Raw genomic sequence first — 12,915 nt, 5'->3', positions numbered from 1 at the left:
TTGGGGAATGTGGGACTTAAAAACAATGAGAACTAATACAAAATGCATCAAAGCTTGGTAGAGAAACTGACAAACATGTTGGCCCAAAGCTGCTATTATTCCACTTAGTTATTAGTCCTGGAACATTTGTGTTTTCATTTTATGCACATGCACATATACACATGCATATATATATGCATATTCCTTTGATTTTTTTTATATGGGCTTACTGCAAAAATTCCTTTGATTTTTTTACGTGGGGTTATTAGAAAAGGTTCAATTTGTTTGAATCAAAAAACAATGAAGCAAGAATGTAAGATACTAAGATTGAAAGGCAACATAATATTTTAATGTTATGAAACTTGTCTGTGGTGACACATTTTGTTTAATTTCATACTGTAAATGTTTCTACCAGACACAATTGTGATCAATGGTGAAAGCAGAGCAGAGAATTAGAACAACCCTAAGATTTCCTCTCCTTATAAATACATTTAATATTAATACAAGTTTTCTTTATTATAATAGTATGCATCCAGCTCATCTGGAGGAGAAAGTTCATGTGAAGAAGGCCATGTACGAAGACCACCTCACCTGAGACCATTTCACCCAAGGACTGTAGCACTTGACCCTGATCTTCCTGTACTGACTATTTCTAGTGATCCCGATTATTCCTCCAGCAGTGAACAATCTTGTGATACTGTCATTTATGTTGGTCCCAATGGTGCAGCTTTGTCCGACAGGGAACTAACAGATAATGAAGGACCTCCAGAGTTTGTTCCCATAATTCCTTCCCTTAACAAAAAGAGAAGCAAAGACAACTTTGCTATTGTTAGAAGTTCCGACAAGGACCATTTTAAGTGCAACACGTTTGCTGAATTGCAGGAAAGGTTAGAATTTATTGATGGAAGTGAGGAACCTATCAAGTTTGCTTGTGGAGAAACACCTGCTGAATCAAATTGTGGTCCAGTGACAGTGGTCGAAAATGTGCAGTCTAAATTGGTAAATGAAAAACCATCTTCTCCATCTGTAGGGTATAAAAAATGTGTTCCACAGGAAACTGTCTCTCCAAAAAAAGGACATAATCTTCATTTCCAGGCTGCTGTGCAAAAGGGTGGCAGCTGTCATGAAAAGAGTACCCCTCACTTCAAAGTGGAACAATCCAAACAGCAAACCAAAGCTGAAGGCAAAAAACTGGGCTCGGGCTCGGATGGCGAGAGAGAGACAATCACAGATTCACCGAAATCCTCAAAATATAACCCTGCAAGGAGTCAAGAGCAGAGTAAGGCCACAGTTGAACGTGTAGTTAAAGAAAAGACCTCGTATGTGAAGAGACCTTTACCAAGCCCTGCACCCCCTCCTCCACAACAGAAAGATCATGCCCTCAGATCCAAAGAACCATGTTCAGAACTGGACAATAGCAGTGCAGTCCGGACTCCTCCTGTGGGGATGAGTAAGCAGATGGCTAGCAAACCTGAGCACAACTTGGTAGGAAGTACATTTCTAGTTGGCAGTAACACCGAGAACCAATCTGGTGCTATTGAGGTACATAGTTTCCGTTCCGCTTTGAAAGGTAAATGTTTTGACCGGGATATACTGACCACCACAGTGACTTTGCAGCAGCCTGTGGAGCTGAATGGAGAAGATGAGCTTGTTTTTACAGTGGTAGAGGAGCTATCTATCAGTGGAATTTTAGATAATGGAAGGCCTTCTAGTATTATTAGCTTTAACAGCGACTGCTCCCTTCAGGCTCTTGCATCAGGTTCCAGGCCTGTTAGTATTATTAGCAGTATAAATGATGAGTTTGATGCTTATACCTCACAGGCAAGCTCTACTGGTGTAAATATTGATATTGTTTTGCCCTTTGCCGAGGATCCATTCTCCAGCAGCAGACGTTCCTCCATCAGTTCTTGGCTTAGTGAAGTTAGCATTTGTACAATTGAAAGTGATGGAGCCCAGTCCCGTGACAGTTTTGTCGCCCAGTCTTCTTACAGCTGTAATAAGTCCGAAGAACCTTTTAATTTGGATTTGCCCAATGTGACCATCCCATTGAAAAGCTCCCTGAATGACAGTGGATTTTGTTTCTCGGAGCTGGAAACTGAAAGTATAAATTCTAGCAAAATGTCTTCAGGCATCAACAAAAGCCCCCACACCACTTCTGAATTAACCAAAGCATCTCAGATGAAAAGTGCTTTTTGTGTAGCTGATCAGCCCATGAAAGTTAAATCTAGCAACTCTCGAGGTACACCAGTGATAGAAACAATACATTCTAGTCTTCCTAGGAAAACAAAAACTACCTCATCTCCAACCCACAATAATGCCACTGTAGGCAGGGAACAGTGGAATCCACACAGTATATTTGAAGATCCCTGGCTAGTGCGCATGGATAATCACTTGGAAGCAAAAGCTGCAGAATCTCTGCTGTCTCAGAAATCTCAACCATTTGGTACTGATAAGCAGCCAACAAAAGCTGCCCAATACTTCAGCAGTGCAATCAAGCCAACTAAGTCACAGACTATGCTTGCGTGCTCTCAAAGAGTTGTAGATGGTTGTGAAATGGCTTGCAAATCTTCCACAGGAGCCACTAAGAAATCTGAAGCAGCAACAAAAATGCCACAGCTTAAGAGAGGAGCCACTACGCTGGGTGTGATGCCAGTAGCACATAGTAATAGTGCTCCATCCGACGGTTTGACCAGGGGAAGTTCTGAAGCTGCCTTTGCTGTTGGCAGCTTGAAAACATCCCTGGGAAAGAAGAGTGTACCACAGAAGTCAAGCATGCTACCTAGGCCTAATGGGACCATACCTCCAACGCCGCCTGTACGGAAATCAAGCCTCGAACAGAAAAATGTTGTGGTGACACATAATGGAGGCAAAGCTGCAGGCCTGGACTGTGCTAGAGTTGCAGCACCAAAAGCTGAGGAAGAGGCAGAACTACGATCAAAAGTTGGATCTTGGGTTAGTGAATGTACCAGCAGTAAAACAAGTCTCAAGGGGGACCATTCTTTGCCTAAAATGACTTCCAGTTTAAAGACAAAGGCATCTAAAAGTGAAGCTGTTCATAGATATGGGAGTCACATGTCTCTGGAAAGGTGTGATAGTCTGACATCAGTTGGATCCAAAACAAACACAACGAGGGAAAACAGCAATGTTAGCATTAACAATGGTAGAACGGGACGATCGGTCCCACGGCTGGGAGTTCCCCCTGTAGCGTCTACTGTGACTTCACCACCATCATATACTGCACCTTTACCCTGTAAAAGCAACCAGGCAAAAAGTACAACTAACCAGAAAGTTGCAGCAAATGGTAACAAAAACCGCAGCCTTTCTACCAATGGGTCAAAGTCTCTTAGCTCCTCTGTAAAGTCACTGACTCAATCTATTGGAAAAAGTTCTAGCATTCCTCCAAGTGGGAAAACAGCGCCCCGATCTGTGCAGGGTGTTAACAACAAACCTGGCAGAGGAACTATTATGGGGACAAAGCAAGCAATTAGGGCAGCCAACAGTCGGGTTAACGAACTGGTATCAGGCAATTCTGTCAAAATGGGGCATTTCAGAGGCTCCACAGACTCTGATAGTGGAAATGACAGTGGTATTAATCTCAGCGATGAAAAGTCACAGATTCCAGTGTTGCCATCTCCATACAGCAAAATAACGGCGCCCCGGAGGCCTCAGCGATACAGCAGTGGGCACGGCAGTGATAATAGCAGTGTTTTAAGTGGAGAGCTGCCACCAGCAATGGGAAGGACGGCTCTTTTTTACCACAGTGGTGGCAGCAGTGGCTATGAAAGCATGATTCGTGATAGTGAAGCGACAGGCAGTGCCTCTTCTGCACATGACTCAATGAGCGAAAGCGGAATGTCATCACCTGGGCGTATGAGGAGTTTGAAGTCCCCTAAGAAAAGATCAACAGGTAAAAAAATTTATGACTTGGGTTTGCCTTTTCAGTGTCTTAGAAATTCATTGATATTTTCATCATATTATAGTGAGTTTTAATTGTGGTTCTTAACTAAACTGGTAGGTCACTTTAGTTTGAATTTTAGGTAGGGGGTGTGTGTGTGTGTGTGTGTGTGTACACGCACGCACGCACACAGGATGAACCTCTCTAGTCCAGCACCTTTGGAACCTGACCTGTGCCAAACCAGAGAATTTATTGAATCACACGAGGTCAATACATTACTAACACTTCCACTGCTTATTGGGCTCTTGAGCTACATCACTGCAGAGGACATTGAGAGGTAGGACTGGTGGCTGTAAACAAACATTATGGGGCCTTGGGAAGCTTGGTCACACCCATGTTAAGTGGACATTTGGCTAACTAAAATCATTCCAGACCACGGATGTTGCCGGACTATAGCATCTACGATTTATTGCATCTTTTAGAATGATATATGATAAAAGAGGCACTGAATTGTAGATGAATGCTGTTAATTCATTACAAAACATGCTTTTGTAGTTTTTCAACCAAGTTTTAAAGATAAATTATGAAAGAGATAGAAGAATAAGTAGTGCAACTGTTTTTGTTCAGAGGTGTGATTTCCATTCACTTAATTTTTGTCCTAAATCTTCTAAATCCATCACAAAGTCAAAGTGATAGGCCATTTAACAAGGGTCAAATTACTGACCTTCAGTGGTATTTACATGTTGGCTTCACTGATGCTGCTTGTGTGGGTAAATGCTATTGAATGAGAGTAACGGCTTCAGAATCAGGCTTTTGATGTCCAGGTATTGGAAATAGTTTTTTACTATTCCAGCCAGAAATTGATAATGGGGATATTGGTTGATATTGGGGATTTGCTGCAGTTCCTGCAATGATAGCTACTGACTGAAAGGCTGCTCCTGCAGCTGTTAACTTCTAGCCCGACTGTGCAGTAGAAGGGTAAGAGCTACTCTCCTGAGCATGGGCTTGCTGGATCTAACATGTCAATTGGAAAGGTGTAATTACTGCAGTCTCTGTATGTGCACATGACATTCACTTGTGCCAGCACAACAGAATGAGTTAAACTCATGTACCTTGCTTTCTGGTCAATGCAACCTAAGTATCTTTGATAGATGTTAAATCAGTTCAGAGACCTTGTGCAAAATTTGCAGCAGTTCTCATTTCATAGCACGTCAACCTCCTAAGCCTCTCCTACAAATCAATATTGACAGTGGTGTAAAGTTGCACACATATTGAGCAGGCATTACTCACTGATGGGTTTGTGTTCCTTTCGGCCCCAGGAAGTGCTTTTAAGGTCTTTAGATATGAGAGATTATTTCTTTTTCAACTGAATTTGCCTTTGATTTGTAAATGATACCTTTTTTTGTTGAATGTGGATTTGAGATTTGCTTCTGTTGGATTTGAGCTTTTTAGAAAAGCAGTGCTTAGAGAGACCCTGTTCCCATCAAAGCCAATAGAAACCTAGTTATTAACTTTGGGCACTCCTCCATGTGTATATAAGCAGTTCCATGTGGACACAGGAGGCCTCAATGACTTTACATTGAGACTACTGAGTACCATGAAGTTCATCTGCTCTGTGTATATGATCAGCTACATCTGTTTATTGACTTCAGTGGGTTCTATCTGCCAGAAGGCAGTTGTAAATTTGGAATTTTAATTGACAGGGAAGATTAGGCCTGTAAGTATGACATAGTCAGACTGAATAACTTGAGATTGTGGAGAGGATGCACAGTTGATTACACATCCAGAATAGATTAATGTGGCCCAGCCACCTGAAGTTTCCACATTTGCAGGAATTCGTTTATTAACATATTTATACCCGGTAACTCCTTTCTTGCACACAGCAAAATATTTCCCTTCCAGTGAGGCCTGGTGAACTTTTACCTTTCATTGACCCTTTTTAAAGTTTATAAAATAACTGACCTGATCTCATGGTAATTGATTTGACTCCTGTTGGGAGACCCAGGTTTAAATATGGCCTTAGTCATACTCTTTTAATCCACAAAACCAGAGGCAATAATTATAAGATGCCAAACATCAGACTCGAGACACCGAGGATAATTTTTATGCCATGTCTCCCTCAAAAATTCTGTCCTTTGATGGGCAAGTTTTGAAAGCAGTTCCTTTCAAGGAGTCCAGTGTTCCTCTTTATCGCCATGAACAGGGAGTCACTAGAGGTAATGTACATTTCTTCCTCTGAGCTCTCTGTCATCAAGCATGAAGCTGCTCATTCTCCCCATCAGAAAGTGACAAAGAACACAAGCTATAACAATCTTGCATTGTTTCGGTGTCAGGGGTTTGGAGATCAGTGCCACTGGCTTCAGTTTTGCCTGAACTTGCCCCGTACACTTGTTGGTTAATGACAGATGCATCCCTAAGAATTAGTCTTTCAAAAAGTTAAGGGAGACTTGAGACACTTTTTAAAAAAAGTATGCACCCATACACTCAGCTTCATGTGGGCAAATACCTGTACATGCGTGCATGCCCATTTTTATGGGGGCAAGACAGTCTGTCTTGAAACTTTTGCACTGGTGCATCTTGGCATCAGTGTTCTTAAATCTGGGAGCAGCAAGTGAATTTCCTGGTTGCCTGGCCTTTGCAGCTCTATTGTATTGTGGAAATTGTGTGTGAATGTGAAGGGGGAGAATTAAGGTTGTAGCATAGCTAGAGGCTGCCTTAAGTGACAGATGCCTTCAACTCCCACTGAAATAATTCCACAGCACCTTGCAGCTTGGAGGTTGAGCACAGATGAGGTCATATTCTAGTCAAGTTGGCAAACTGGCTTTATGATAGAAGAAAAAGGGGGGTTGGGTTACGCAATGGGATGGAGTGAAAGAATGGTTTTGTACAGTGAAGTGGAGAACCTCAGTGGACAAGTCTTGCATGGATTTAACCTGCGCATAGAACAAATCACCTGTCAGAATCCTCAAACATTGCCAACCTCATCACGTAATCTTCTTGACTATTTTTGCTGAGTGAAGAAATGAACGAGATCATACTTGCTCCCCAAAAAGAAATGTACTTGCTGATGGAAGTGGGCAAACAAAATGTGGGAAGCCTGGTATAAGGAGCTGTTGTTTAGATGGCAAACAAACAAAAGACAGACACAACAAAGATCACACCAAAGCCTATCAAAACAGTAAGGTTCAGATCCTTAAAACTATTTAGATGCCTAACTCCCATTGATTTCAAATTGAAGTTAGGCACCTAATGCCTTCAAGAATCCGGCCTAACTGAAGATAAAAAAAGCATTTCCCCTAAAGTATCCCAAAAACTTCTACATTTTCTTTGTTGCCATATATTGCAATACACTAGTACTCCTAGGTTTTGGATGCATAATGCTCCAGGTGATGCAAAACACTTTTTTGTTTTTAATATAAGGTCTTCAGCGTCGTAGGCTGATTCCTGCCCCATTGCCTGATGCTTCATCCCTAGGAAGAAAGCCCAGTGTCACTGGCCAGTGGGTTGATCTACCACCTTTGCCAGGCACTCTTAAAGAGCCATTTGAAATTAAAGTTTATGAGATTGATGATGTGGAACGATTACAGCGACACAGACAAGAGGAAACTGAGGTCAGTACATATTTTACAACAACTCCAGACAACTTAAATTACAATATACAGGCAGAATCCCTGCTTGAATGCTAGTATGGCATTCAGAAAATTGATTGCAATTAAAGCACTATAATTATTAATTTTACAATTCATATGTTGGGGTGCCCTTAATGTAGAAAATGAAAATAATTACTGTCTACAATTAATTGTGTTCAACATAACTGATGGCATGAATGAAGAATACCAATGAATATATTATGAGAAGATTTTTATAATCCTAGCCTGCCTGATGAAACTTTACAGCCTCTCTCCACTACAGGGTCATTAACTCTTTATGTACTCTTCAAGTTTATAGATGACACTAAGCTGGAGGAGAGGTAGATACATTGGAGGGCAGGGATAGGGTCCAGAGTGACAGACAAATTGGACGATTGGGCCAAAAGAAATCTGATGACCTTCAACAAGGACAAGTGTAGAATCCTGCACTTGGGACAGAAGAATCCCAAGCACTGCTACAGGCTGGGGACTGAATGGCTAAGTAGCAGTTCAGCAGAAAAGGACCTGGGGATTACAGTGGATGAGAAGCTGGATAGGAATCAACAATGTGCCCTTGTAGCCAAGAAGGCTAAAGATGTATTAGGGTGCATTAGGAGGAGAATTTCCAGCAGATCTAGAGAAGTGATTATTCCCCTCTATTTGGCACTGGGGAAGCCACATCTGGAGTATTGCATCCAGTTCTGAGCCCCCAGTATAGAAAGGATGAGGACGCATTGGAGAGGGTCCAATGGAGGGCAACCAAAATGATTAGGGAGCTGGAGCACATGACCTATGAGGAGTGGCTGAGGGATTTAGGCTTATTTAGTCTGCAGAAGGGAAGAGTGAGGGGGGATTTCATAGCAGCCTTCAACTTCCTGAAGGGAGATTCCAAAGAGGATGGAGAGAGGCTGTTCACAGTAGTGACGGATGGCAGAACAAGGAACAATGGTCTCAAGTTACAGTGGGGGAGGTCTAGGTTGGATATTAGGAAAAACTATTTCACTAGGAGGGTGGTGAATTACTGGAATGGATTACCTAGGGAGGTGGTGGAATCTCCATTCCTAGAGGTTTTTAAGTCCCGGTTTGACAAAGTCCAGCCTCGGATGATTTAACTGCACACCCACTAATGTGATCTATGCCATCAAATGTCAGCAATGCCCCACTGCCATGTATATGGGCCAATCTGGATAGTCTCTGTGGGAGAGAATTAATGGACTCAAATCAGATATGCAAAAAGACAACACACAGAAACCTGTTGGAGAATGCTTTAATCTGCCCACGCATTCATTATTGGATCTCAGAGTCACAGTGTTGTTTCAGGCCAATTCCGCAAGCCAAATACACAGCGAAGGGTTGGAACTTAATTTAATTTATAAGTTTGATTCCTATCAGGGAGGAATGAATAAAGATATTGGCTGGCTGGCACACTACCTTCCACATCCTAATGACTCAACCAACCAACCAATAGGTACTTATAGAGGTGCAAATTATTCTTACCAGCCTTTTGTGAATTGGATTGTTCAAGTTACTATTTAAAAAAAAATTCTTCCCCCCTCTGCCTTCCCTTATTTATTCTTTATCTGGACTTTTAAATACTCCCGTTATCTGAAGATGTGGGTTGTACCCGCAAAAACTCATGATACCATCTACATGTTTTGTTAGCCTTTTAAGGTGCTGCTAGACTATTCATTGTATTTTTTTAGTTTTTGCAGTTACAGACTAACTTGGCTACACCTCTGAAGCTTTTGGGGTGATTTAGTTAAGTTTGGTCCTCCTTTGGGCAGGGGGCCGGACTCTCTGACCTCCTGAGGTCTCTTCTAGCTCTGGGATTCTATGAAAAAGTTAAATAAAGTATTCTGGTTAGAATTACATAAAATCAGGGATATTGTGAATTTAATTTACTTGTAATTGGAAAACAATTCAGTTCTATTTTGGAGACCAGAGTCTTATATTCTTCTGATGCCTTTTTTCCATTTTTTTCAAAATAGCCTTTCCAGGATGTTGAAAAGGTAGGAATGCTTTTATGTAACTACAAATTCCTAAGTCCTAATGTTGTTAAAGATTCAGAGTTTCATTTAATATTATTAGACCATTTTTATTATCTGGAATAATGGAGAAAATAATTTCTCTAAAAAAAGTGGTACTTTCTGTGTATATTAGAAATGTATGTTAAGCATTAATTTCACTTCTATGAATTAACTGATTGCAGCATGCTGTTTCTGTAGATTAGAATCCATTAATACACACTTCCAGTGAAGAGAGAAAGCTCTGTTAAATATTACATTGTAATGAGGTGGGTTGGGCTTGGGTGGTGCTGACAGAGGCAAGGCCAGGCCGAGTCATGTAGGAATTTTTTTTTTTTGGTCTTTAAAGGGTCTGATGTATTTCAATACCAAGCTGAAGATTTTAGAAAGGCGCCATCAGCGGATTAGAGAAGTGAAGGCCAAGCATGAATGTCTGAAGGAAGAGTTGGAAGAAACAAAGTGTAGATTGATGATGGATCCCAATAAATGGAAAGAAGAGTGTAAGTATTTCACCAAAATCAATGTGATGTGCAAATTTAGCAAAGAACTTATGCACATGCTTAACTTTAAGTTAACAAGTAGTCCCATTGACTTCATTAGGACTAATTTAACTTTAAGCATATGCTTAAATTGCTAGCTGAATTGGGGGTGTTACAGGTGCGGTCCTGTGTGCAAGCTCCCCTTGGTGGCTGAAGCGGGTCTTGCAATATTTAACTCGCCTGTCTGCGGGTGAATCAATGTCCAGTCCATGGCCAAGGTTCAGGCCACCTCTTTTACCCCCCCCCCCCCCGGGTGTGGTTTGCAGTGGGGTTGGGGGGGACACCCAGGCCCACCCACTCCTCTGGGTCCCAGCCCAGGGACCCTATACATAGCAGTTACCTGCTAAGTTTCAAAGTCTGTAATTGAGGTCACGTCCCTGGGCCACTTCCCCGGGATGCCATTTCATCTAGCCCTTCTCTAGGGCCTTGTTGCTGAATTCCCTTGTCCAGGTTTCCGCGGAGTTGTTGTAGGCTAGCCTATAGCCACAGGAACTAGCTCCGCTCAGTTAAGAGAGCCCAGTTCCCACTTGGAACTGTCCAAGGTTCTGGTGTTCCCCAGTCAGCTCAGAGGTCTGACTGGGTTGAGCTCCAGGAAGGAACTGACAGGCCTTAGCTAGCAGCTCCTTATATAACAGCCTGCCGCATCCTGATTGGCTGCAGTGAAGGCTGCCCCTCTACCCTGCTCAGAGGATCTCTCTACTGCTTCTGCTGCTGGCCAGGGTGCTGAAAGGCCTCTAGCGGGGAGGTTGGGCTTTGTCCGCCCCATCACAGGGGGCCTTAAAAACTTTGCAAAGAAGTGAATCTTGCTATGGTATGGGATTGCTTTTTAATACTGAGGTATTATAAGTAGAATTAAGAAACTACCAATCAGTCTAATCTGAGGGAAAAAAGCAAAACAATACAAATACTGAAATAATAATAATAATAATAATAATAATAATAATTTAATAATAAATAAATATATAGGGCTTTATAATCCTAGAGGTATTCTGTAGAATGGAATAAGTATTTTTGGGAGCGATCAGAGCCTTATGCCAACAAAACACTTAAATATACATTTGCATACTTTGCTAAACTGGAGCCTTGGGGTGAAATTCTGGTTCCAGTGAAGTTAATGACAAAACTCACTTGAGCTGAATGGGAACAGGATTTTACCATAAGACTTTTTTCCTCATGTGATAATACCAGTTACCGATGACTAAAGAAGTTAAATTCTCCACCTCAAATATATATATATTTTTGTTGTGGACAGTTTCTCATATAAACATGTTGGGTTTTTCTAACAGTTGAGGTTGACCCTCACCTTGATAAGGAGTCTCAGGAGTATCTGGAGGCACTTGAACAAGTGACAGAGGAACTAGAGCAGTGTGTTAATCTGTGCAAGTCACATGTCATGATAGTGACGTGTTTTGATATCGGAGTGATACCTGATGTGCAAGATGGAGTACGAGAAGTGGAAGTTTGAAGATAGATTTTCAAGGGACTTTAGGAAGTGGAGCCAAACTGTCCAACGTGAAGAAGAAAAAGGATTAGAAAGTGCAAGTGGGAATGTGAAGAATTAAAACAACAATGAATGTTGTAGAGACTGATACAGATGAGGAATTGGAATGTTTAAATCATTATGGTGCCTCTACCTGACCTGAACTGTAAAAAGATACAAATAGAAATAAACTTTGTTTCTAACAGAGAAGAGCAGAAAAATCTAGTACAAACCAAGACTTTAACAAACAATGAAAACAATGAAAGTGCCTTTAAAATTAATTTGATTTTCATTTTTGGATTTGGTGCTAGAATTAAAGCCAGCAAACCTAAGCAGACCACAAAATGTATTCCTATAAAATATTTTATACTGTATAGTGTATTTATGATTCAGTGTAAAAAAAACCAACAAAAAAAACCAACCAACATTGTAGCACAAGCAATAAGTAAATTATGTTTTCATACCTGAACTTGCCTTCTTGTTTAATAGAAAAGCTGTTTTATGTAGCAGAACTAAACTTGTATTATAATTGTTTTCTTGGTTAGGATTCAAGATATTTTTATGAACATTTATCTATTGAAAAAGTGTATTATGGAATTTCAAGATGATTGTTTTACATTCTGTTTTTGTATTATTCCTTTTTCAGATCAAAATAAAAATTTGTGTTCCCTTTTATACATATATATAAATATATAAATATTAACTGCTTAACTACTTCCTTGGTAACTAAACTCTGTTTTCATGGATCTGATCTTTTTAGAGTTGTTAATCTAACTCAAGGAAGTCTAGAAAGGGCATTGTTGTTTTGTTTTTTTCTCTAGCTACAGGAACTGAGAACTATGTTTATTACTGAAACCATGAAACAAACAAGCAAAAAGAAGAAAGTTTTTGTAAATTTTAAGTTAGGTCCATATTTTTCTATAGTTTTGACTATAAATAAAGGTTTTTGCATTATGAACTTTGAAGACAAATAGTATATCTTTTTACAGTTTTTCTAAGGAAGGCAAACCCTCAGGATCAAGTTTATACATGCTGCATGAGATTTGTGCTTTTTTGAAGGAGACCACCTAAGTGTGGAAACTATTGATAAATTTGTTGCCAAACAAATACTTTTGAAACGGTTTAATAGTGTATGTAATATCACATTTCATAATGAATCATATTTTCTGATCATCTTGCTTTTTATGGGTTTTTCAAATCCTTTGTACAAATGTGTGTATATAATGGCTTGCTTCAGCTTTTATCTGTGAATAAAAGATGCATCTATTGTTAACATTGCTTATTATTTACATAATTTTCTATATAAAATGATACAATGTTAGGAGCACATGGTACAACTGAATAAGTTAAGTGCTTAAATACCTCTTAA

General features: G+C 40.4%; 1 protein-coding gene across 5 annotated transcripts in view; it reads left to right on the top strand.

Annotated features, from left to right (window-relative positions):
• The window catches only part of KIF26A (kinesin family member 26A), a 148,414-nt gene extending 136,647 nt beyond the window's left edge, over positions 1-11,767 (top strand). For all 5 annotated transcript variants that reach the window (XM_075926463.2, XM_075926464.2, XM_089778339.1 and 2 more), the window contains 5 exons: positions 505-3,886; positions 7,295-7,485; positions 9,492-9,512; positions 9,877-10,027; positions 11,353-11,767. In XM_075926463.2, the coding sequence (XP_075782578.2) occupies positions 505-3,886; positions 7,295-7,485; positions 9,492-9,512; positions 9,877-10,027; positions 11,353-11,531 (3,924 nt within the window). In that variant the 3' untranslated portion in view covers positions 11,532-11,767. The remainder of the gene's footprint in view (positions 1-504; positions 3,887-7,294; positions 7,486-9,491; positions 9,513-9,876; positions 10,028-11,352) is intronic.
• The last annotated feature ends 1,148 nt before the right edge of the window (positions 11,768-12,915 follow it).

Source organism: Pelodiscus sinensis, chromosome 5, assembly GCF_052426305.1.
Source record: "Pelodiscus sinensis isolate ZL-2025 chromosome 5, ASM5242630v1, whole genome shotgun sequence".
In the NCBI taxonomy this organism is placed as follows: Eukaryota; Metazoa; Chordata; order Testudines; family Trionychidae; genus Pelodiscus; species Pelodiscus sinensis.
This window is presented reverse-complemented; position numbering and strand designations above follow the sequence as displayed.